Below are 26,698 nucleotides of genomic sequence, written 5' to 3'. Positions count from 1 at the left end.
CCCTCACATGCCATCTCCTCAGAAAGGTCTTTTCTAACCCTGCTATCCACGTCGGGTCACATCATCACATTTCTGAAGGACTCAGAATTTCCCCTCTTGTGGCATGCATCATCACTTGTCTTCCTCTTTAGACTGTGCAGTCACAAAGGCAGGGCCTTTGTCTGACTGCCTCACCTTCTTATCAATGCCAGGTACAATGCCTAGTTCATAGCAGATGAGCAATAAATAGTTGATGAATGAGTGAAAGGCTATGAATGATTCTTCTAATATTAATTCTAACATTAGAAATAAAGACATTGCTCTACCAAAAGGATATATATGTTGATGGAATCACAAGGAATCCATTTAAAGTTGACGTTGAAGATCAACTCTAATTCTTCCTGAGGCATGGTGTCCTATGGAAGCAGCAACTGTCTGTAATCAGCATTATATTTCGGTTTATAATGACACTGTATGAGAGGCCTGGTTGGAAAAGTGTAAATAAAAATCAGAAAGAGGGACTTCCCTGGTGGCGCAGTGGTTAAGAATCCGCCTGCCAATGCAGGGAACACGAGTTTGATCCCTGGTCCGGGAAGATCCCACAGGCCGCGGAGCAACTAAGTCCATGCGCCACAACTACTGAGCCTGCGTGCCACAACTACTGAAGCCTGCACACCTAGAGCCTGAGTGCTGCAACTACTGAACCTGTGTGCTGCAACTACTGAAGCCCGGCGCGCCTAGAGCTCGTGCTCCGCAACGAGAGAAACCACTACAGTGAGAAGCCCGCGCAGCGCAACGAAGAGTAGCCCCCGCTCACCGCAACTAGAGAAAGCCCGTGCGGAGCAACGAAGACCCAATGCAGCCAAAAAAAAAAAAAAATCGGAAAGAATGTTAGCTATTTTTAGGTTAAATATTTGTAGGAAAGGGATATTTTCAGATGTAGCTCCTCCTTAACCCTGCAAGGATTGTTAAATGACTGTACTGCTGTAAGAGAAATTTAAATGATGTAGGATGTCTAATATAATAGCGTATGCAACTTTAAATAAACCATACAAGGCTTTAGCCAATAGTTAATAGAGACCATGTAATTTCAAGAAAGTATTAAGTATGAATCAGTTTTCATTTTAATGGCAACCAACCACAAAGTGCCCTATCTTGATCACAGTACTCTGTCATCGTAAACAAAATTATCTATTCTTCTCTTTTGTATTACCTTGAAAAGTAGCTGGAAAATACATCATTATCTATTCTCTGCTTTTGACTTACTTTCGAAAGCAGCTGTAGCAACAGCGTAGCTAAGCGTTTTGAGGTTTGGAATGATCTCTAACCAACCACAATGAAATTACTCAAGGTCTGCGTTCAACCAATACCTCCCCTCAGGTACACGGGCTGTACGGTATTACAGAAGGTGACTGCTGTGGTTCTTTTCTTCAAGGTTGAGGTGATAAATTAAGTCCAATAGAAGTCAAAGCCTTGCAGTAAATCCCTACAAAGCCCGTTTAGTTCTATACCGAGAGACACCCACCCTATCGCACAATGACCACTAATCATAATACACAATTACATGGTCCCACTACGCAGGGTTCCACCCGGGGCGGGGATGATTTCCTCCACATTTAAGGTCTCAGTAATGCCGAGAAGGGCATCTCCCGGTGACTAGCGCCACTTCTCCTCTTTATAGATTGTGAAGTGGTTCTCACTGCTGCCCCCTTAGCCGTGCCCGGGAAACCACAGTGACATTTCCCACATTAAAGGAACCAAGCCTAAGAAGACTACAATTCCCGTGATGCCTCAGGAAGGCGCCGCCGCCGCCGCCACTTAGCGATTAGTCACCCTTTCCGCTGCCTCCTTCCACTTCCGCGATTGCAGGGCCTGCGGCCTCGCGGGCGCCCGCACGCACCGACTTGCCAACGAGACAAGGCACGGGGGCGCGGTGCCGACGGCGACGCGTGGCGTCATGTGTCGCGGGGCGCGCCTCGGCCTGCGCGCTTGCGCGCGTCGTGGGGGCCGCTGACGGGCTTGCGCGCCGGTGCGGAGCCGGAGGCGGGCCGCGGGGCCCAACGACGGAGAGGGCGGGGCCAGCTCCGTGACCGAGGCGACTACACACCGAGCGAGCGCCTGTGCCCGAGGGCAGCGATGCTGTGGTTCCAGGGCGCCATTCCGGCCGCCATCGCGTCGGCTAAGAGGAGCGGCGCGGTCTTCGTGGTGTTCGTGGCAGGTGAAGGAGGCGAGGGCGCGAGACGTGGTCGGGACACCCCCTCCGGCCTGCTTCTAATCCCAGGGGCCCCCAGCCTTTCCTCCGGGCGCCGAGAGGCCCGGGCTGCCCGTCTCCCTGGCGTCTCAGCTCCTCCCCCGTCGGTTTGGAGCGCACCGGGCCTGGCCCCCCACCGCCCGCTTCTCCCGGTTCCCGGCGGGAGGCACGGCCCCGGCTTCGCTCCCAAAGCGCGCCGAGCCCCGCGGTCATCTCACTGCGCGGGGCGAGGGGACGGGTGGAGCAGGCCTTCGCCGCTCAGCCCGCAGTGCCCCGCCGAGCCTGACCCCGCGCGTACACTGACGCCACCGCCGCCCCCCGGGCCCCCCGGGTAGGGCGCTCTGTCCCCGAGGATCCACTTGGGGAGGCTTTAACGCCCGTGTAGTTAGTGTGTAGGTGGGAAGAGAGCCGGACCATTAGGCAGGCAGTTTTACTTGTAATTAGTTGTGGGCTGTCAGGAAGAAAGCTGTGTCATCGGTAATCAACAAAGAGAAAGCACCTGATGTTCACGATTACTGGCTTTCGTATGTTCCTGGAACGCAAACTTTTGAGGTCTATATAGGTTTGATTTTTTTTTTTACAGTGATATGGGAGTGGTGAACCTAATGTGGAATAATTACTTTCTTGCAAGTTGATTTTTTTTTTTAAACCATTTGTTTAGAAGAAGTAGACACACCAGCCTTGGTTCTTTTTGTTGTCTTCCTAGTCTCATAGCTACAGTTTCAGAAGGTGTACTAAATCATTTACGCCGTGTTGCTCTGGGTTATTTTGCTCCGTATTTTATTAGTGAAATCTTCTAGATTTACCGTAAACCTTTGCTTCTGTGAGGTTTTGCTGGTCCTCATTGCATGAACCAAATCAGTGTTTGTGACTACCGTTAATTTGAGGTGTATTATTTCAACTATTTGTGTTTAGTAACGGTTTATTCATCATTAACTCATGACTTGGAAGGCTAGGTAATAGCCCTATAACTTTATGCATTGCGGTGAAGAGCAAGTTGCTGGAATATGAGTTTCATTTAACATTAAATTTGGAATTTTGAATTGTTTTAAATTATGCTAAAATGTAAGATGTAAGCCCAGTGCTGTTAATTAGAAGAGCTGGAGTAGTTTACATTCTCTTACGCTTTTTTAGAGTTATATTTCACATAAATAAGTAACTGCGGTAAACCTGTAAGGAAATAAGTGGATTAAAAGGGAAAGGAGGGCTTCCCTGGTGGCACGGTCGTTAGGAATCTGCCTGCCAGTGCAGGGGACACAGGCTCCATCCCTGGTCTGGGAAGATGTCACATGCCGCGGAGCAGCTAAGTCCGTGTGCCACAGCTACTGAGCCTGTGCTCTAGAGCCCACAAGCCACAACTACTGAGCCCATGTGCCACAACTACTGAAGCCCACACACCTAGAGCCTATGGTATGCAACAAGAGAAGCCACCGCAATGAGAAGCCCCTGCACCGCAAAGAAGAGTAGTCCCCGGTCTTTGTAACTGGAGAAAGCCCGCGCGCAGCAATGAAGATGCAACACAGCCAAAAATAAATAAATACATTTATTTTAAAAAAGTAATCCTGATTTATTTTTTAAAAAAAAGAGAAGGGAAAGGAAAGTTAATGATACTTAGTATGCTTATTAAGAGTACAGTAATGGTTTTAATGACATTTTAAGTTGTGTTTTTCATATATAATCTCAATTGATCCTGGCAGTTGGTAGAACAGGGCTTATTATGCCCATTTTATAGATGAGGGAACTTACATCCACAGTGGTTAAATGACATACACCAGTGTCACAAAAAGGATTTATATCTTGTCCTGACAGATTTTTTTTTAGCAGCTTCCAGAAGAGTGTCTTCTTTATTTCTCAAGAAAAAAGCTGAACAGTTGTAGAATTTAGGTAGTTATTGAAATTGGTGTAGAAATCAGGAAATCTAGGATTATGGTAGTCATATTTTTAAACAGAAAACACATTTGATGGTGTCCAAAGGTTCCTAGAAGGCACTCCTGGGCTAACCAGTTAATTTGAAAGAAGAAATGCTAGATTTAATTAACACATATTTGGAAACCCATTTGGAAACAGTAGTGCTAATTATTACAATAGAAAAATAAAGTTATAGATCTTTAGGGCTTTGTGTGTATATATAATACATACATCCTTCAATTAACTTTTTACTGATGAGCATGTATCTTATGCTTTTATTTATTTTTTTCTTTTATACATTTATTTATTTTATTTATTTTATCTTTGGCTGCATTGCGTCTTCATTGCTGTGCTCAGGCCTTCTCTAGTTGTGGTGAGCCGGGGCTACTCTTCGTTGCAGTGCACGGGCTTCTCATTGTGGTGGCTTCTCTTGTGGAGCACGGGCTCTAGGTACAGGAGCTTCAGTAGTTGTGGCACATGGGCTTAGTAGTTGTGGCTTGAGGGATTTAGAGCGCAGGCTCAGTAGTTGTGGCTCTTGGGCTGTAGAGTGCAGGCTGAGTAGTTGTGGCACACGGGCTTAGTTGCTCCGCGGCATGTGGCATCTTCCCCGACCACGGCTTGAACCCGTGTCCCCTGCATTGGCAGGCGGATTCTTAACCACTGCGCCACCAGGGAAGCCCTGTCATATGCTTTTGGAGTATCAGTGACTGTTGAATGTTTGCAGGAGGACTGTTAGCAATCTGCCGAAGGAGTCAGTCCTTTGACTCATTGAAAATACTGTTGGTTTTTCTAGAGTTTTAGGAAGTTAATCTCCAAGATTAGGTAGGATTAGTGTCACTCCAGGAGTATGTAGACAGTGGAGTCATGAAACTGCAACACTTATAGATTGCTTAGACCTCTGCTCTTGACCTTGAAGAATACAGCCAGAACTCATGATTTTCTTAGGTCTGAGACCTCGATAGTAATATACCAACTCACTGAAAATTAAAAAGATATAATAGTTGGAAGGAGTCTTTATAGTTGGAAGGAGTGGTCTTAAGGGTAGTCTTTGCTTCATATAACCACTCAAGTGGGAAGCATTTTAGGTAGATTGTTTATATTTTACTGAAATTTTCATGGATGAATTAAAGAATATGTAGGATTGATGTTAAGAGACTAGAGAGATTACTACTAGTTAAGTCAATGAGTTAACAAGGATTTTCAAAGTATTATAGCTGTGTAAGTTGAAAGAAATAAAACTGAAGACTTTGATTCTATTCTTGGGAAGACAGAATAATCTGACAAGGATTCTGAAGTAGAGGTGTGGGTTCACTGACTAGTGTTGCTAGTTGGCTAAAATCTCCGTGACTGACAGACACTATTTCATGCCTCTTTTTTTGGTTAAAATAGACTAAAAAACCCTTTAGGTTTTGACCAGTTGAGTTTTTCTAGGTTGGAGTTACTGATTGTCGGGTCTGCAGCTTTTTGCTTCAGAGTTTGTACTATTCTTTTTTTTTTTTTTTTTTTTGCGGTACGCGGGCCTCTCACTGCTGTGGCCTCTCCTGTTGCGGAGCACAGGCTCTGGACGCGCAGGCTCAGCGGCCATGGCTCACGGGCCTAGCCGCTCCGCGGCATGTGGGATCTTCCCGGACCGGGGCACGAACCCTTGTCCCCTGCATTGGCAGGCGGACTCTCAACCACTGCGCCACCAGGGAAGTCCTGGTACTATTCTTTTAAGTGGCTTTACTTTTGGATACTGCTCATACCACCAAGGATGTAATGTTTTCTCCTAAAATCTTTGGCCCACCTAACTCCACAGCATAGTTCATAATTTGATTAAAAATAAGAAACTAAAGGTACTGAAGTTGGCGATTAATAATCCCACCCAGAAGTGTTAAGATAACTCTTGCTGAGTTAATGTAATTCCATTCAGTCTTCCATCACTTTTGGTCAGGCAGCTGCTGCTGCAGTAGCCTGACTCATGGACAGATATTGCTAGTGGGGATGGAACACTTGAGACCCTATCTACGTCGTACAGCATGGGTGAGGGAGTGAAGGACATTGGCCTGAGAAGTGGCAGATCCATCCTTCCAGGCACCAACTTGACATCCCCACTTGGATGCCTCACAGGATTCTCAAGCCTAAAAGTATTACTGCTTGAACCTGTTTTTTTTTTTCCCCCAGTGTTCTAAGTAAATGGCACCACCTTACATCCAGTTGGAGAAACCTAAGTGTGGGCGTCATCTCTGGACCCTTAACTCTTCAGTCTCGTCTTGTCTCCTGCGCCCTGTTGTTCACAAGACTCGTAATTACACAGACCTTTCCCTACACGGAAATTCCTTCTGTGTAGTGAACTCTTCTGGCTTGTGGCATGGCTCAGCTCTTGCATCCTTTAGGTCTTACCTTAAATATCACCTCAGAGGGGGTGACCAAACAAGTACTTTTTTTTGTATCTTTAGATTTTAAGCTCCACTGAGGGCATACAGTATCTCACTTGTTTTATATTTAGTTTGTAGCTCAGTGCCTAGCACAACGTAAATGTGGAATAAAATAGTGAATGTATGAAAGAATGAATGAAAAAGATCCCTATCACCTCACAGCCTTCTCTAAGTTTAGTAAAAATGTTCCTATATAGCTATTTTCTAGGTTGGAAGTCCTGTCATTTACTTGGAATTTTACATCTCTCCTCACTCCATAGTGTCTGAAGATGTGCTCAGAATGATCTCACTGCAAATAAAAGTTTTCCCGTTTGCTGCTTCAACATCTAGGGGTCTGCTAATGGGCATTCTTTTGGTCTTGGTCTGTGGGTGCATTCTAGTCCCTGTCTACTTTTCCGTGGCCAGATTTCTCAAGCCCCTTATTACTGAATATTCCTGTATCTCATTTCACAAAAAATGTTTTCAACTGTGCAGCATTAGTCAAGTTTTTGTAGGCATGCCAAGATACTATACCAGGAATTTAGCTATTCATTCCACAAAATACTTACTGAGAGCCTGCTATATTCCAGGTATTTTACTGTAGGCCAGGTTCTGTTGTAGGCATTTGAGTTATATCAGTAAATAAAAAGGAAAACAATCCTTGCTCTCATGAAACATGCATTCTAGTGCAGGGAGACAGACAATAAACAGTAAACATAATAAGTAAAACGCATAGTCTGTTAGAAGGTGATAAGCATTACAGAAAAAAAGAGCAGGAAATGAGGGAGCTTTGGGAATATCTGAAGTGGGTAATTTTATTTTATTTTATTTTTTTGCCATGCTGTGCGGCTTTTGGGATCGTAGTTCCCCCACCAGGGATTGAACCTGGGTCCCCTCAGTGAAAGCACCAAGTCCTAACCACTGGACCACCAGGGAACTCCCTGAATTGTTTAATTTTAAAGTAGTGATTAGGGAAAGTTTGTATTGAGAAGATAATATTTGAGCAAGGACTTAAGGGAGTTGAGAGTTAACCATGTAGGTATCTGGGGGAAGAATATTCCAGGCAGAGGAAACAACTAGTACACAGACCTATGGCAAGAATGTCTTTAATATTTGAGGAATAGAAAGGAAAGGGATAGGAAGGAAAGGGACAGCAAAAAAATAAAAGGAAATGAGGTCAGAGAGGTAACTGAAGGCCTGAGGTCATTTGTAAGGACTTTTTGCTTTTACTCTGAGGGAAATAGGGAGCTATTGTAGAATTTTGATCAGAGGGTTGATGTAATCTGACATTTTATTTTATTTTATTTTTGGCTGGGCCGCACAGTTTGTGGTGGGATCTTAGCTCCCCCACCAGGGATTGAAATTGAACCCTGGCCCTCGGCAGTGAGAGCGTGGAGTCCTAACCACTGGACCGCCAGGGAAGTCCCTGATCTGACTTTTTAAAGAAAGGTGCTTTAAAAATATATATATATATATATTTTTTAAATTTTTTGGCCGTGCCACACAGCGTGCGGGATATTAGTTCTCCTACCAGGGGTCGAACCCGCACCCATTGCACTGGAAGTGCAGAGTCTTAACCATTGGACTGCTGGGGAAGTCCCTGGAGATATTTTGGAGATACCGTCAGTTGAAGGCAAGAATAACTAAACTTTTTGGCCTGAGAACTGAAAGGATGGTGTTACCCATTAACAGATAACTGAAATGGGCAAGGCTAAGGGTGGATTAAATTGGGGAAGGCGGGAAGACACATGGGAAGAAAGCAGCTTACAAAAGAGTAGGTATAGAAAGATCTCATTTTTGTAAAGCAAAAAATGTGACCTGAAGCCTTTTTAAGCATAAATTGGCAAAGGTTGCTCACCTTTGAAAAAGCACTTAGCTCTGCTAACCTCAGAATTATTTTTCAGTGACTTAACTCAGGTAAGTTTCCCTTTGCCCACCAATAAGTGGTTATGCCAAAATCTGGATATTACAAGTCTAAAATGGAAATAATTTCTTGATAGGTATAACTTTTAAAACATTTTGTCCCTGAGGTATGGCATACAGTATATTAAATGAAATATATTCAGTGAACAACTAGACGAATTTTTATAGATGAATACACTTGTGTAACTATCATTCAGATAAGATGTAAACATTTCCTATCATATGATATTACTTATGTGTGGAATCTGAAAAACAAATGATGCAAATGAACTTATTTACAAAATAGAAACAGATTCACAGAGAATGAATTTATGGTTACCAGGGGGGAACTGGGGGGTAGGGATAGATTGGGAGTTTGGGATTGACATGTACACACTACTGTATTTAAAATGGATAATCAACAAGGACCTATGGTATAGCGCAGGGAACTCTGCTCAGTACTCTGTAATAACCTAAATGGGGAAAGAATTTGAAAAAGAATAGATCCATGTATATGTATAACTGAATCACTTTGCTGTAGACCTGAAACTAACACAACATTGTTAATCAACTATGCTCTAATATAAAATAAAAATAAATTTAAAAAAAGATATAAATATTTCCAAGACCCCAGAGCCTCCTTCATCCTCCTTCCCAGTCAATAGTAGCTCTACCAAAGTAGCCACCGTGCTGAATTCTGTCAGCATAATTAGTTTTGGATCAGTGTAACTTTTATAATTAGTATGCCTATAACAAAAGACAGGTCCAAAACTGCAGGCAGGATTGCACCTGCTTCTGTCTACCTTGGAGGAATTCTGGAAAATAAGTGGGGTGTGTGTGGAGGATATTGAACTCAACAGAAAGATGCTGCATAAAGGAAAAGTATTGCACATTTATTTTCTAAAATCATATGTAGAAAAGCCAACGTAGTCACATTTCTGCCCATGACTTCTAATTATTGTGGTAATATTTGCATCATAATTCGGATGTCTTCATTTAGAAAACACTTTGTATAATCTAAATAGCAGTATTTTGGTTTTGATTACTTTTTTTTTTTTTTTTTTTTTTTTTTTGCGGTACGCGGGCCTCTCACTGTTGTGGCCTCTCCCATTGCGGAGCACAGGCTCCGGACGCGCAGGCTCAGCAGCCATGGCGCATGGGCCCAGCCGCTCCGCGGCATGTGGGATCTTCCCGGACCGGGGCACGAACCCGCGTCCCCTGCATCGGCAGGCGGACTCTCAACCACTGTGCCACCAGGGAAGCCCTCATTAATGTTAACAATGCATATAAGTCACACTTTTCATTTATGGAAAATTCAAATTTGGTAGAAAATATTATTTGTGAGATTACATTTTATTTGAAGTTCCAGATTTCCAGGGAAAAGAATCAGCAGATACTGGCCTTATGTTTTAAGAATGCTTGAAATGTTTTACAGGTGATGATGAGCAGTCTACACAGATGGCTGCAAGTTGGGAAGATGAGAAAGTGACAGAAGCATCTTCAAACAGTTTTGTTGCTATTAAAATCGATACCAAAAGGTTTGCTTATGTTTTAATCTTGTAATTAAAAAATTTTTTAACCATTGTCTTTGGTTGTGATTTATGGTGATATTCTTAGACTATAAGAATGTTGATTTTTGTCTAAGACATTTTAGGGACTTAAATTCTGATTGCCATTTTTCAAGTTCATCATTATATCATACTGAAAAACTTATGCATTCTTGGTCTACCAAGTAGCTATGTGACATGCACCAGTAATGCAAAGGAACTGTGGTCCTGAAATATCTCTGAAAGGTTAACCACTCTTTTGGATCCTGTTTTTGAAAATGGAACCATTTTATTCAATAAGAATAAGGACATTTACAGGTCCATTGTAGGACCTGATAACCACAAGTCTGTTTTATTTGTTAATACATCCCTCTTCCCCCTGTTAAATTTTTTTTTTTGTGGGGGGATAGAGAATTTCAGACACACACAAAAGTGCTTGAGTAGTGTAATGAACCCCCTTGTACTGTCAACTACTTTGACAGTTATCAACTCATGGTCAGTCTTGTTCACCTATTCCCTCACCCACTTCAACTCATCGCATATAATTTTGAAATAAATCTCAGTCATCAAATCACTTCATCTATAAATATTTTGGTATGTCTCTGAAAGATAAGGATTCTTAATTTTTTAACATAACTGTAATACTTCAAAAATGAATCTAATTTCTTAACTTGAAATATCTACTCAGTGTTCAAATTTTCAGTTCTCTCATCAGTCATGGTTTTATTATTAATTTAATTTATTACAGTTTGGTTCAGGATCCATCAAGGTCCACGCATTGTGATGCATTGATCTCTCTCAAGTCTCTTTTACTCTGTAGGCTTCGCTTCTGTGTCTCTCTTTTTCTTTGTAGTTTATTTTCTTGGGAAACCAGGTCATTCGTTATGTAGTTTCCTACAGTACAGGTTTTGTTCATTGCAGCTCTGTTAGTGTCATTTAGTTTATTACTCTGTCCTCTATTTTCTGTAAATTGACAGTTGGATTCAGGTTAGGTTTTTTCCCCCTTAAGACTACTTCATAGATGGGGCTAAGTCTTCCATTCTCCCATTAGAGGGTACATAATGCTCTGTTACTTCTCTTTATGTTAGCAGCAGCCATAAATGATAAATGCCTGGAAACATTAATTCATTAGCAGTTTTAAAGTGGTAGTTCTGTCCTTTTGATATTGGTAATATCAAAATGAAAATTACTGTCAAGATTAAAATATTCAGAAATTTACCTATAAGTTTGTAAACTTTTTATTTAAAAATTTTCTTTATTAACAAAACATCACAAAGTAAATCATAGTATAGTCTGCCTCACAACAGCAGCAGTTACTGAACTATATATTTATTGAGCTGTAATCGTTTTTTAAAAGAATCTACTGTGTCATTGATATTGTTCATTTTCTTCCAGAAGCACCTTTTAGAGTCAGTAATGGCAGGAGGAATGTAGAGGTTTATTGGGAATGTGGAAGAAATGAGAATTTCAGAATTGTTGAGATTTATATACAGACTGATATATCCAGTATTTTTAAAAACAAATTTCTATTAGCAGATGCAGGGATACCTGTGTATAGTGATGGTTGATATTTGTTTCATTTTGGACAGTCTACTAATAGAATCTAGTGTGTCTTAAATTATGAAAAGTAAATTTTATTTATTATATAATAGTAACAAAGCTACCTAATGTTCTAGGAACATGTTAGTTTATGTTATGTCCTGCATTGAAAATAGATTGGAAATGCATCAAAAGTTTACAGTGGTTATTTCTGAAAAGGTAGGATTCTTGGTAATTTTTTTCTTTATACTTTTGTATTTTTAGATGTTTTTATGATAATCATACCTTATATTCAGAGAAAATGAAGCAAATTTCTGGTTCTTAGAAGCATTAATTTGATTCTTGGAATTACTCCTCTGCATTGATCAGTGTCTTTTATTTGTATTATAGTGTAAAGTCTCTCTCCCATCCCTGTCCCTGACCACCCAGTTCTCTTCTCTGGAGGCAACCAAATCAAGAAAATATATTTGTTTTCCCCCCCTTTTTTACAAAAATGGTAGTAGTTTGACATACCTTTTTATACCTTTATCCTTTTTGCAATTGCATGATTCATTAGTTTTTTGTTGTTGTTGTTGCTTCAATTCATTAGTTTTTATTGGTGGATATTTAGGTTTTTTTGAATCCTTTGTTATTATAAAAGTATTATCACTTGCACAAGTAAGTCACAGGTATTAATATCTTCTTATTACAAGTTAAGATACTGTATTCAGAAATACTTGCTGCTGAGGAAGCTACATGGGGCAGATGCTAAGTTGATTTTTAGGTGCCAGATCTGGCCACCAGTGTGTGGGTTGCAAGAACAAGTGCTCTTTAATCTGAAAATTATAAAACAAACCAAAAAAGGTCTGTGAGATAAGGATTATGTTTTTCCCCTTTCAGTTGATGGCTATGAAAGGAACTAATAGTTTAAGAAAAATACTTGTAATTGCTACAGTAAATTTTTATAAAAACAACTCAATATTTGGGAAATACTTGTATTCATCTAGTGATTTTCTGTTTGATTTTGTTTTACAGTGAAGCCTGCCTACAATTTTCACAGATCTGTATCCTTTCCATGAAGAATTGGTTTTATATATATTTTGCTTGAGGAGTTTCCTTTCTTTTGGTTGATTCATGACAATTAGAAATTATTCATTTTTATTTAGGAACTCATGCATTCTTGTTTATGGAAACTTTATATTACTAAGTGTCCTTTGAGACAGTAAGTACCTTGTAGCAAATGGAATCGTGGGGAGTTTGTTGGGTTTTTTTTTGGCTGCACTGCGCAGCATGCAGGATCCTAGTTCCACGACCAGGAATGGAACCCCTGCTTCCTGCAGTGGGAGTGCAGAGTCTTAACCAGTGGACCGCCAGGGAAGTCCCCTTGGGGAGTTTTTATAAATTGTGAATAGCTGGAGAGCAATATGATGCAGTTTGGTTGGAATGTTAGAAGTAGCTAGCAAGAGGTAAGATAGATGTAAAAGTTATGATAGAGGGGAATGTAGTGGATGTTTTCCACTTATATATGCGATATAGATAAATCATAATTCACATATCACATGCATTACAGGCATAGTGATAGGGTAGTTGAAATTATTTTGTGAACATGTTAGCTGATTATATTGTGAATTCACAAAGATGATTTCTTTTGCTTTGTTACCAATAGTGTTTCATAAAATTATTCTCTTGTTTCCCATGAATTGTTAGACTTAATTAAACTGTACAGATCCTGTAGTGTGTGTTCCATCCAGTTTCTTTATTGGAGACAGTGGAATTCCCTTGGAAGTAATAGCAGGAAGTGTTCCTGCAGATGAACTTGTTACCAGAATCCACAAAGTCCGGCAGGTGAGAAGAAACAAAATTGTTCTTTGTATAAACATGGGTAAATGGTTTGTCAGGAACTTGACATTGGAATATTTTTGGAGCCACTCTGAATATTCAGGAACTAACCATGCTATTAAAAGGTAGTAAATACTGTCTTTCTGGACTGGTTTTGAAAATAACATGCAGTTCGAGGTGCCTATACCTAATACATGAGTGACTTCTTATTCTCCTTTCCCTTTTTCTCCCTCAGCCAGCCACATAATGCAGTCACTATTATTTTGTTGCAAAAGGGAGTTGCTGTCACATTAAAGTCCCTAACAGTATATTGCTTGACTTGTTTTAAGGACCTTACTCAATTTCTCACTTGCATCCACTTTGGGCAGATGGCTAATACAGCTTGTAACTTTTTTCCTTGAATTCTAATTGTAAGAAAAATCAACAGTGTGCTTTAAATATCTTTTTGTGCTCTTGTCACCTTGCAGTTGAATTCCATAATGTGATTATGTCATATTTAGGATTATACATTTTAGATTGATTTACTTGGAAAGTTTAGTACTTCTCCCTTCTGTGGAGTACAAATTGACTTGCTCATGTTTTGGTCTCATATACCATGGTAAACTTAGATTCTTATCTGTAATTAAATTCCAATGTTTTTTCTCCCTAGATGCACTCGTTAAAAGGTGAAATATCAGTGGCAGATAGTGGCCAGTCAGGAAGTTCAGTCTCTACTCCATCCACCTCATTTGAACATAACAACACTTCTGAAAACTGTCAGTCCAGAAATGCAGAGCTCTGTGAGACACCACCCACTTCTGATACAAAGTCAGATTCTGCAACAGGTAATTTTTAATGTACCCTTTTGGGTACACTAAACACTCCACTATAAAGGCCGTGGATTAATATCCTTAAAAATAAGAATACTGTATTTTCCCTCTGCACGTTCATTTAACTTTAAATTTAATATGTTTGTCATTTAGTGGCAGAAGTCAGTGACTCTGTCCTTCAAACCCAAATAGGCAACAGTCCAGAACAGCTGATAGTAGTAATTTCTGCTACTGTGCTATGGTTCAGGGACTGTCATTATGATACTCATGAGTTTTGTAAATCTCTTCTCAGCCAGAGGATATCGAAAGGACCAAGTGAACTGATGTGTTTGAAATTGTTTTTATAACATAAAATACTATACACTTTTAAGAGAATAGTATTTGCATTTTTAAAATTAGAATTAAAAGTTAATTGTAAAATAGAGCTTATAGCAGTAGGAGGTGTGACTGCAGAGGGGTTGATAGAAAAGGCAGAGGAGAAATTTTATACTGTATATTAGGGATCATGCACAGTCAGAGTTGTTCTGTGTAATATAGCTTTGTATTAGGCAATGTAGGGTTAGATAAGTTAAGAAGTTAGAATATTAGTATCCTAAAAGGTGATCGTGCTCCAGCATCCTGGATAGATAATCATCAAGCCTCTATTTGAATACATTTAATGACAGGAAGCTCAGTACCTTGCTAGGAAGCCTATTCTATTGTCAAAGCCCTAGTTTTTAGAAAAGTTCTTCCTTTACTGAACTGAAATTTGATGCTCTGTAATTTCCCATTAACTTGAGTGCTTTAGTGCTACTTAAAGAGTTACACATAACACTCTGGATTCTATTATATTCCCACAGAGAGTGTTGATGTTTTTGTTTTAGTAGGCAATTAATTTGGTTAGACTCAAACTGTTAGACTCTGTCTTATCCGAGGTGAGTAGCAACTCTAATCTCAGTTCTTTGTAGCTTTTTTTTTTTTAGCTTCATTATGGAAAATTTCAAACATACACAGAAGTAGAGAAATTAATATAAGAAATCCCATCCCATGAACCCATTGCCTGTCTTCCAACTTTTTTTTTTTTTTTTTTTTTTTGGCTGCACCCCGTGCCTTGTAGGATCTTAGTTCCCTGACCAGGGATCAAACTGCGCCCCCTACAGTGGAAGTGCGGAGTCTTAACCACTGGACCGCCAGACAAGTCCCCCAACTATTTTTGATTCATGGCCAATATTGTTTCATCTATGCCCCCTTTCCTCGTCTCCTCGCCATTTATTATTTAGAACACACTTAGGCATTATATCATTTCATCTTTAATGGTACCGGGAATTTCCTGGTGGTCCCAGTGGTTAGGAGTCCGCGCTGTCACTGCCTAGGGCCCGAGTTCAATCCCTGGTCAGGGAACTAAAAATCGCATAAGCCACACGGCACAGCAAAAACAAAACAAAACAAAAAATATTGGTATCTAAAAGATAAGCACTTTAAAAAAATAACCACAATACCATTATCCCTTATGAAACCTAGAAAGTTTAACAGTAATTTCTTTTTATCATTAATTATCTAGGCAATATTTACATTACACTAAGTTTTTCAGTTTGTTTGAGTTGGAGTCCAATATATCATTTTTTTAAAATTAATTTATCTTTTTAATTTTGGCTGTGTTGGATCTTCGTTGCTGCGCGTGGGCTTTCTCTAGTTGCAGTGAGCGGGGGCTACTCTTTGTTGCGGTGTGCGGGCTTCTCATTGCAGTGGCTTCTCTTGTTGCAGAGCACGTGCTCTAGGCACGTGGGCTTCAGTAGTTGTGGCGTGCAGGCTCAGTAGGTGTGGCTCCCAGGGTCTAGAGCGCAGGCTCAGTAGTTGTGTCGCACGGGCTTAGTTGCTCCACGGCATGTGGGAATCTTCCTGGATCAGGGCTTGAACCCGCATCCCCTGCATTGGCAGGCGGATTCTTAACCACTGCACCACCAGGAAAGCCCTCCAGTTGTCTTCTTAAACCTAAAGACAGAACGTCCTCTAGTAAATTTTTATTGTTTTTGGATTTTTTTAAAAAAAATACATTTATTTATTTTTGGCTGCATTGGGTCTTTGTTGCTGCGCACGGGCTTTTCTCTAGCTGTGGTGAGCGGGCGCTACTCTTCGTTGTGGTGTGTGGGCTTCTCATTGCATTTTGGTGGCCTCTAGTTGCAGAGCACAGGCTCTAGGTACGCGGGCTTTCAGTAGTTGTGGCTCGCGGGCTCTAGAGCACAGGTTCAGTAGTTGTGGTGCACGGGCTTAGTTGCTCTGTGGCATGTGGGATCTTCTTGGACCAGGTATCGAACCTGTGTCCCCTGCATTGGCAGGCAGATTCCTAACCTTTGTGCCACCAGGGAAGTCCCTGTGTTTGGATTTTTATCAGTTGTTTTAGCTTATTTCCATCCATTTTTCTTTGTTTATGAGTCATAGATCCACCTAAGTTACACACAGTACTTTTCTTTTCAGCTTGTCCACAGATTATCTTCAGAAGTTTTCTTAAATTTTTTTTCTGATAACAAGATATAAATGTCGGGCTTCCCTGGTGGCACAGTGGTTGAGAGTCCGCCTGCCGATGCAGGGGACACGGGTTCGTGCCCCGGTCCGGGAGGATCCCACGTGCCGCGGAGCAGCTTGGGCCCATGAGCCATGGCTGCTGAGCCTGCGCTTCCGGAGCCTGTGCTCTGCAACGGGAGAGGCCACAGCAGTGAGAGGCCCGCGTACTGCAAAAAAATTAAAAAAAAGATACAAATGTCCTTGGCATTCATTTTATTTACTAAAGAAAAGTGATTAATTTCCTACTGAACACACGCTGGCTGCCAGAGGTTACCACTTCTTATCCAAGGGTTTCATTCAGTGGTATGCTGGTAAATATTTAACAAAAGGTGATTTTTTGGGGGGAGATAAAAAGCCCTTATTGGTAGTGTTTGCTAATTTCCAAAGTGTAAATATTCCTACTATGACTGATTTCAAGTTACATAGGTGATGCACTGAATGCAGAGGTAAGAAGAGATGTGTACCTTTGGTTCTGCTTAATAATTCTAATATTTCTACTACTGCTGTAATAACTGAAGCACTTACTATGTGCTAGTCCTAGTAAAAGTCTCAGCGTTTTACTTCTATTAACACATACTTCTCATGACATTTCCATGAGGTTACTGTCCCCATTTTACAGAAGAGGTACAGTGAGAGTAAGTAACTTATTTACTAAACTGACAGAACAGGATTCAACCCAGACTCTGTTGCTCCACAGTCCATGCTCTTCCAAGGATCAAAAAGGTAAAGAAGAATTAAGTTGATGGTGAGTGGTAAGGAAGGAAATAGCAGAGGTTCTGAAAGGGAGTACCAGACCATAGCTATCCTCTACAGCAGGCCAGGACGAAATTCTGTCCTTCAGGAGATCCTTAAAAGAATACTAGTGTAGATGTAAAAAGCTTTTCTAAGGAATCATTGTGGTGTGCAGAAGCAGATCCCTTGGGTCATCATAAGTCTAGAGTGATACTGAGTATCAAACTTGGCCTCTAGAATTCCCTCCCCACCCTTTTTTTTTTTTTTTTTTTTTGACTGTGATGCACAGCATGCCGGATCTTAGTTCGCCAACCAGGTATCAAACCCGTGCCGCCTGCAGTGGAAGTGCAGAGTCCTAACCACTGGACAGCCAGGGAGGTCCCTAGAGCTTCACTATTGAAGACCATAACCGCAGCCACACGTGGCAATTTTAATTAAAATTAAATACAATTAAAAATTTAGTCTCTCACCTGCACTGGCCTTATTACCAGTGCTGAGTAGCCACTTGTCCCTGACTAATGGCTACCCTATGGGATACCAAAGATATTGGACCATGCTTCTTTAGAGTAGAGCCTACCCCTGGCCAGGCATGCTTAGTCTACTTTTGTTATATGTCTCACTGCCAGATTAATATTTCATGTTTTATCTCAGTGGCTTTCAGCTGGGTAGCTGCCTTATTTCCCATTTACATACTTTTGTATCCAGATCCAAACGTAAGAATTGTCACTAGTAATAGCTCATTTCTTATCTCCTACTCCATTCTTAGGGGGAAAATGTATTGTTTAAGAAACAAGATTGTTAACAGACGTTGTAACCCAAAAGATATATACCTTTTTAAAAATTGGCATTGAATGCAATATTCTTCTTAATTCTTTTCTTTCTTTCTTTTTTTTTTTTTTTAAAATAATTAAGGAGGAGAAATTTCAGGTCAGGCCACTGTGTCTCAAGAGCCTGGTGGATGTTCAAATCAGAGACCTACAGAGGAGCTCACCATCAGAGTGGAAAGGTTTGGTCTTGTTTTTAGAAATAGTATTTTGTTAGAAAGACAGTGGTTTTCAGTTATTTCATTGATTTGAATAAGAGCTAAAATTACACAAATGAAATTTCAGAATTCTAAGTTGAAGTTTTTTATTACCTGACCAACTTATTTGTATCCATAAAAACTACATTCTAGAAGTAAAAACTTCTGTATCTCCGAAGTCATCGGTCAGCTTTAGGTCTGATAATTTTAAGAATCCCTTTTTTACTACTATTTTGGTATATGTGTTTCCATCTGTTACTTCTGCTTTTATCTCTCTGTGTCATAGGATAAGTTCCAGATGGGCAAGAACTTCATCTAATTTTATGACTATGTACTGAGCCTGGGTTCTGCATAAGTGGGTGTCTATTAAGTGTCATGTGTTATTAGTTGGTCTCATAATCAAATTTCTGACTTCTTATGGTTTCTAGTTTAGTATTTTTAATTTTGTAGTGATTATCAAATCATAGTCTTATACTATGATTCTTAAAAGATAACTGAGTTAATGTTGAATGGATAAGCAGGAATATTTTAAAATCTTGACTTAAAAATCATTCCGAGGGCTTCCCTGGTGGCGCAGTGGTTGGGAGTCCGCCTGCCAATGCGGGGCACACGGGTTCGTGCCCCGGTCTGGGAAGATCCCACATGCCACGGAACGACTGGGCCCGTGAGCCATGGCCGCTGAGCTTGCGTGTCTGGAGCCTGTGCTCCGCAACAGAAGAGGCTACAGCAGTAAGGGGCCCACGTACCGCAAAAAAAAAAAAAAAAAAAAAAAAAATCATTCCGTGTAATATGGAAGTTAAGAAAAATTACTTAGACTTGATATTTTCTTGTTCACATAGATGTTATGGGGAACCAGAGTTCAAGATGATTGCTGATATTGGGTATTTGGGTTAGCTCATGATTCAGTAAAAATGTGCTTCATTTTAGCAAAACCTAGATTCTGATTGTTCTTTATGGGAGTTGGGGCAGGGCCAGAATCTGGAGGTGCAAAGCAGGGTAGATCTCTCACAGCAATGAGAAATGGTGTGTGTCTGGAAGAAGAGCAGTAGGGAACCAGAGTTCCAGGGGCTCATCCTCTTCTGTTTCTTTCTGCTTTGCTAACACCAAGCCCACCACTGTGCACCCTTACTTGCATCACCCTGGGATCCTGGGGTGAAGTGAAAGTGAAAAATCAGGAAAAGATTTCGAGAGTTGGGGGGAATGTGAAGAAACATGGCAGGTAGCCCTTTATTGTGGGGTGAGATCAAGTGCTATTTAATTCCTGTGGGAAAGGGGAGTTTCTGTTATTTCTTAATAGTCCATTTTTTTTTTTTTTGGCCACGCCACATGGCTTGTGGGATCTTAGTTCCCCAACCAGGGATCGAACCCGGGCCCTTGGCAATGAGAGCTCAGAGTCCTAACCACTGGACAGCCAGGGAATTACCCCCAATAGTTTCCATTCTTATGTAAAGGGATGTCTGCTTGTGTCTGCCTGACGGTTCTGCAAATAGAATATAATACGCCATTTTTTTTTTTTTTTTTTTTTGATACGTGGGCCTCTTACTGCTGTGGCCTCTCCCGTTGCGGAGCACAGGCTCCAGATGCACAGGCCCAGCGGCCATGGCTCACGGGCCCAGCCGCTCCGTGGCATGTGGGATCTTCCCGGACCGGGGCACGAACCTGTGTCCCCTGCACTGGCAGGTGGACTCTCAACCACTGCGCCACCAGGGAAGCCCAATATGCCATTTTTAATTAAAAAATAATTATATGTACATGTACTGGTGTATATGTGTTATATAGTATAATGAGTCCAAAAAAGATATTTTAAGACATGCACCAAAGTGTTTATACTGGTATCTATGAAATTGGAATTCGAGATTTTTTTCTTTGCTTTGTTCTGGGGTTGCCAAGTTTTCTTCATTGAGCATTATTACTTTTATAGTTAGCCTGTCAGGACAGAGTGGGTCTACAGCTGTTTAAGATTTCTTAAATTGAAAAAAACTATAAAGCACTCTTAGAAGATACATATACACAAAATTTGTTAAGCTTCTAAAAAGGGATACTAATGTTGAGATTAGATAAAATGTTGACAAGCTCTTAATAGCGAAACAGTTTTCATTGGGAAGTAACTATTAGCTGCTTAGACAGCATTTCAAAAATCCGGGTCATATGATCATATAATTAAAATCGTGTAAGCACTTCAAATTGTTGCTTGTTACTGTATAGCTATATTGACTGTGTATTGACTATACCACAATTTATTTATCCAGTCTACTGTTGATGGATATTTGAATTATTTTCAGTTTGGGTCAGTTAAGAATAGAATTGCTATGAACATTCTTTTATTACATGTCTTGGTGAACATATTTTTTGGGTGTATTTTCAGGAGTCTGAATTTCTGGGTCATAGATACTGGCTGAACAGTTTTCCAGAGTGGTTATACCAATTCATAACTTCTGTCAGCAGTAAGATACTTCATGGGTCCTTTTTTTAACTCTAATGTGTTACAATTAATTTCTCTTACAATTTTTTTGATGCACAGATTGCTTCACATTTGGTTAGTGGAACCTCTTCATCCTGGGCCTTATGTCCTTTTGACATCCTTTTTGTAAAAAAGAAATCTGTAGACATTTTGCTAAGTTTTTCCTCTGGTGTTGCTGCGTTCTAGCGCATCATTCATTTTTCTCACTGTGTGCACCTAAACTTCATCATCTCTTTGGGGTTCTAAACCATCATTCTTTGAGCGTCCCTTGATTTCTGGCACAAGTTGTTCAACTGAGTTTTAACAAATGCATATACCTGTGTAACCTAAATCCCTCTGAGAGAAAGTGCCATTAGTTTTTAAAAATTGAGATATAATTCACATACCATAAAATTCAAAGTGTATGCAATTCAGTGGGTTTTTATATATTCACAAGGTTGTGCAGCCATTACCACTGTCTGCTTTCAGAATCAGTTTTTAATTGCTGAGTTTCTCACAGTTCAGAATCAATTTTGGAATTACTGGTTTTTATAAATGTTAGCCTTCAGCTTTTTGCTTTTATTTTTTAACAGTTTTGTGCCATAACACTGTTTACGTCTTTGTAAGAAGTAAAGCATTTGTAAGTCATTGATTTATACATATGTATTTGAAGATGCATATTTTCAAATAAATATTCAGGGAATTCCCTGGCAGTCCAGTGGTTGGGACTCCGAGCTCTCACTGCCAAGGCCCCAGGTTCAATCCCTGGTCGGGAAACTAAGATCCCACAAGCCACATGGCGCAGCCAAAACAAAAAAAATCAAGATCTGATAAATTGGGAGGAATGGGAACTAATGTTAAGTAGGAGGTAAGGCACTTAGAGCTGGAGTGAGGCTTCTGATGGTCCCACTGACTCCTCATGGATTTCCCTAGGGGCAGGGACCAGGTAGGTAAGTTGTTGCTTTGCCTTCAGGAGCTTTTTTGTCTGTCTCCACATTTCCCCAGTTTTTAGCTAAAGAAATCTTCTAAATGTAATTTATATTAATATGATGTATCTCAGTTAATGTATTTTTTAAACTTTTAAAATACAGACTAACCAAAAAACTTGAAGAAAGGAGAGAAGAGAAAAGGAAAGAGGAAGAACAGGTAAAGTGCATGTGCCTGGCATTGTTTTCCTCTTCCCTTAAGTGAGGGAGCATTTGATTCCCTATTCAGTTTGGCAAACCTGGAATGGCTTCCTGGTTATATAGTTCAGTGTTGCAGCACAGTGAGGGGAATTATCTGTCTTCTGTAGTAAGGTCATAGTGTACACTTTTTTGTGTTCTTTTTATAAATTGCTAGGAATAGGTCGGACCATCTTTTCTTCCTCTGCAATAAATCCTTTACGCTAAGAATAAAGGGACTTGAACTAAAATTGGTTTGATGCAGTTCAAAGTTTTAGTTTTGTGAAAAAGAAATGGGTAGATATTTCGCTGAATTTTTCCTTTGGTGCTGCTGCATTCTAGTGCATTATTGGTTTTTCTCACCTTGTGCACCTGAACTGCGTCATCTCTTTGGGGTTCTAATATACGAAGGTTATCAGGTCTTCAAGCTAAATAAATGACTACCATGTTGTCCTTAGAGGGCACCTCAGAAACCAAAGACGTGTAATTTTTTTTTTCAAATGACACTGACCACATCATAATCTTAACAGAACCACTGGCAAAGACTTATAAATTGATAGACATTTGACCATTAACCCATGCTGTTAATACATTCTACTAGACCCCTAGATTTTGTGAAGTTGTTCTGTTCCTTTAGCTGTACCCTACAACCGGCTTTCCCTGCATACAAAATAATATTAAAGGAAGATTATTAAATTTTGTTTTTGGCTCATAAAACTTACTTTTTCTTTAATTCAGAGAGAGATTAAGAAGGAAATTGAGAGGAGGAAAACTGGAAAAGAAATGTTGGATTATAAAAGAAAGCAAGAAGAAGAATTAACAAAAAGAATGTTAGAGGAAAGAAACAGAGAAAAGGCAGAAGATAGGGCAGCTCGAGAGCGTATAAAACAGCAGATTGCACTGGTGAGTATTAAGTTTATTTTTAATGCTTGACTCTAGAACATTAGTGAAATTGTTTTTTCATGCACAATGGTTTTGGTTTACTACCAGACAGGGCACACGAAAACAGTAGATTTTAGGGACTCAGAGCATACCAATTCTGTTTTCTTTTCCTAGAAATTGTGTATTGAATTAAAATACAGTTAAGATTAAAATTGAGATGATTTTTTGGAAGTAGTTTTTTTCAGTGTTATATTATGAATTTTATCAGTGGTGAAAAGGTAGTTTTCAAAGATTCCCTAGGAAAGAAGCTAAGAATTTGCAACGTCACAGGCTCCGCTAGTCATAAGCATTCTTTTTTAGGACATTCAAAGGATTTAGACACATCAAGCTTTAGGATAGTTTTGCAACAATTGCTTTTATTTATTTATTTATTTAAAATTAATTTATTTTTGGCTGCATTGGGTCTTTGTTGCTGTGCGCAGGCTTTCTCTAGTTGTGGAGAGTGGGAGTTACTCTTTGTTGCGGCATGCATGCCTCTCGTTGCAGCAGCTTCTCTTGTTGTGCAGCACAGGCTCTAGGCGCACAGGCTTCAGTAGTTGTGCGCACGGGCTCAGTTGCTCTGTGACATGTGGGATCTTCCTGGACCAGGGCTCGAACCCACGTCCCCTGAATTGGCAGGCGGATTCTTAACCACTGCACCACCAGGGAAGTCCCAACAATTGCTTTTAGAATTAAGCAGTTGTAATACATATTACACCCTACTTAATATTGTTCATTTATTTATTCATTCAGTAAATATTTATTGATTATCTGTTATGTGCCAGACCTTGTTCCAGGCTTTAGAGAGAGAATAGTGACCAAAATCAAGTCCTTGTTTGTTTACTAATAACTCTGGTCCCTGAAAGTTGATAAAACTAAAAAATACCAGAATCAGAGTGATGAAGTTCATGTATGGCCTTAAGGAATTTCATGCATATTTATGTTCCTTATGTTTGGAAATGTGTAACTAGATCTTTCTGGCAGTGAAATATAATTAGTATCTAACAACTGTTTTAAAGGACCGTGCAGAGAGAGCTGCTCGTTTTGCAAAGACAAAGGAAGAAGTAGAAGCTGCTAAAGCTGCTGCCCTGATAGCCAAACAGGCAGAAATGGAAGTCAAGAGAGACTCTTCCACAAAAGAAAGAAGGTACTTTATTTCCTGCTAAAATGTATGTGTATACATGGCAGCTGAGGAGAAAAGCAGTTGTGGGCTGCTTTTTAACACTGACGTGTCCTGTGGATTAATAAATAGTTCTACAAGAACATATTGATCAGTTTGGCAGCTGCCAGTGGTATTTGTCATTGAATGTGAATGTACAACGTAATGGTACTAAATACATGATGTTTAAAAGAAGGCTGAAGAAATCTCTTTTCAAAAGACAGAAAGCACATACATCAAAATGATTATAGTGATTATCTCATGTGTACTGGAATTCTTTACTTGTTAGAGTATCAAGTCAAACAGGATTAAGCAAAAGAGGGAATCTGTTGGCTCTGCAGCTGGGAGTTACAGTGATAGAATTGGTTAGGCATCACCAGATCCAGGGATCTGAAGGATATTATTAAGATTTTTTCTCTCTCCTTTTAATCTCTTGGTTTCTGTCTTAGCTTTATTCTCAGAGAAACTCTTTAGATAGTGTCAGGAGAGCCTAGGGCCTCCTGGCACCTTCCAGGATCTTGAGCTTCTGATTCTAGAGAGGAAAGACTAATCCTTTTTCTCATTCACTGAGAATTCTGATTGGCCCTGCTTGGGTCATGTGGCCATCTTAATACCAATCACTATGTCCACTTGTATAGGCCAGCTGGTTGGGGTAGTAGACATGCCCACCCCTGTGCTGAAGGAGATAAGGAAATATTACTGATAATCATACCCGAATGAATGAATGAATTGGAGGGATAAGGCAGTTCCCAAAACAAAAATGTGTTACAAAGACCAAAATTCAGATTTCCAGTACATACTGCTAGTAGGATTACGGTTAATGTTTGTTTTGTTCTTTGTACTTTTCTGTATTTTCTATATTAGAAGATTAACAAGTGGGATTTCCCTGGTGGCGCAGTGGTTAAGAATCCACCTGCCAATGCAGGGGACATGGGTTCGAACCCTGGTCTGGGAAGATCCCACATGCTGCGGAGCAGCTAAGCTTGTGTGCCACAACTACTGAGCCTGTGCTCTAGAGCCAGCAAGCCACAACTACTGAGCCCGCGCACCACAACTACTGAAGCCTGTGCACCTAGAGCCCGTGCTCTGTAACAAGAGAAGCCAGTGCAATGAGAAGCACGCGAACTGCAATGAAGAGTAGCCCCCACTCACTGCAACCAGAGAAAGCCCGCGCACAGCAATGAAGACCCAGTGCAGCCAAAAATAAATAAATAAAATAAATAAAAACTATTTTCCGAAAGTCATAAAATACTTAAGAATATATTTAACAGAAGTATAAAAAAACTTGTACACTGAAAACTAGAAAACATTATCGAAATAATTAAAGAAGACCTAACTAAATACATGGAAAGATATTTTATTTTCATAGATCAGAAGACTATATTGTTAAGATGGCAGTAATCCCCAAGCTGGTTTACAGATGCAACACAATCCCTATCAAAATTCCAGCTGTTTTTTTTTTGCCAAAATTTATGCAGGAATCTGATTCTAAAATTTATATGGAAATGCAAGGGACCCAGAATAGTGAAAACAATCTGGAAAAAGAACAAAGTTGGAGGACTCAAACTTTCTGATTTTAAAACTTAACTATGAAACTACGGTAACCAAGACAGTGTGGTATTGGCATAAGGATGGACATATGGGTTGATGTATAGGCATACCTCGTTTATTGCGCTAGTGCTTTATTGCAGTTTTTTTACAGATTGAAGTTTTGTGGCAACTCTGTGTTGTCAGTTGATAGTTAGCATTTTTAGCAATAAAATATTTTTTAATTAAGGCATGTACATGGTTTTTCTAGACATATGCTACTGCACACTTATTAGACTGGAGTATAGTATAAACATAACTTACATGCACTGGGAAACCAAAAATTTCATGTGACTCGCTCTACTGTGATAATTGTGGTGGTGTGGAACCAAACCCACAATATCTCTGAGGTATGCCTGTAATAGGAATTGAGTCTCTAGAAATAAACCTATGCGTTTATGATCAACTGATTTTTGAAAAGTTTACTGAGACTATTCAATGGGGGAGAAAATGGTGTCTTCAACAGATGCTGCTTGGACAAGTGGATATCCATGTGCAAAATAATAAATTTGGACCATTATCTCACACCATATGGATCATCTACCTAAGTGTGAAAGCTAAAAGTATAAACTCTTGGGAGGAAAAGAAATGAGGAAATGTTGTGATCTTGGAATAGGCAATGGATTCTTAGACATGACACCAAAAGCACAAGTGACAAAAGAAAGCAACAGATAAGTTGGACTTCATCGAAATTAAAAACTTTTATGCTTCAAAGGATATCATCAGGATAGTGAAAAGACAACCCACAAAATTGGAGGGACTTCCCTGGCGGTCCAGTGGTTAAGACTCCGCGCTTCCACTGCAGGGGGCACGGGTTTGATCCCTGGTCAGGGAACTAAGATCCTGCATGCCACACAGTGCGGCCAAAAAAAAAAAAAATTGGAGAAAATATTTGCAAACCATATATCTGATAACAGACTTGTAACTGGAATATAAAAAGTCAACAGCAAAGAAGCAAACAACCCAATTTAAATATGGGGAAAGA

The 26,698-nt window shown here is 40.1% G+C and overlaps 1 protein-coding gene across 2 annotated transcripts in view; it reads left to right on the top strand.

The window, feature by feature from the left end:
• Positions 1–2,015: 2,015 nt before the first annotated feature.
• Positions 2,016–26,698, top strand: part of UBXN4 (UBX domain protein 4) — a 34,031-nt gene continuing 9,348 nt past the window's right edge. The window contains exons 1-9 of one of the 2 annotated variants that reach the window (XM_029225324.1): positions 2,016–2,197; positions 9,872–9,974; positions 12,537–12,565; positions 13,228–13,346; positions 13,990–14,164; positions 18,335–18,428; positions 21,975–22,029; positions 22,785–22,949; positions 23,987–24,114. In XM_029225324.1, coding sequence (XP_029081157.1) covers positions 2,116–2,197; positions 9,872–9,974; positions 12,537–12,565; positions 13,228–13,346; positions 13,990–14,164; positions 18,335–18,428; positions 21,975–22,029; positions 22,785–22,949; positions 23,987–24,114 — 950 coding nt within the window. In that variant the 5' untranslated portion in view covers positions 2,016–2,115. The remainder of the gene's footprint in view (positions 2,198–9,871; positions 9,975–12,536; positions 12,566–13,227; positions 13,347–13,989; positions 14,165–18,334; positions 18,429–21,974; positions 22,030–22,784; positions 22,950–23,986; positions 24,115–26,698) is intronic. The other variant, XM_029225323.1, reaches the window with a different exon arrangement.

This window comes from Monodon monoceros, unplaced genomic scaffold (genome assembly GCF_005190385.1).
Source record: "Monodon monoceros isolate NGI ecotype Baffin Bay Population unplaced genomic scaffold, NGI_Narwhal_1 Super_Scaffold_16, whole genome shotgun sequence".
Taxonomy (NCBI): domain Eukaryota; kingdom Metazoa; phylum Chordata; class Mammalia; order Artiodactyla; family Monodontidae; genus Monodon; species Monodon monoceros.
Note: the sequence above shows the minus strand (reverse complement) of the source record. Positions and strands in the feature narration are given on the sequence as shown.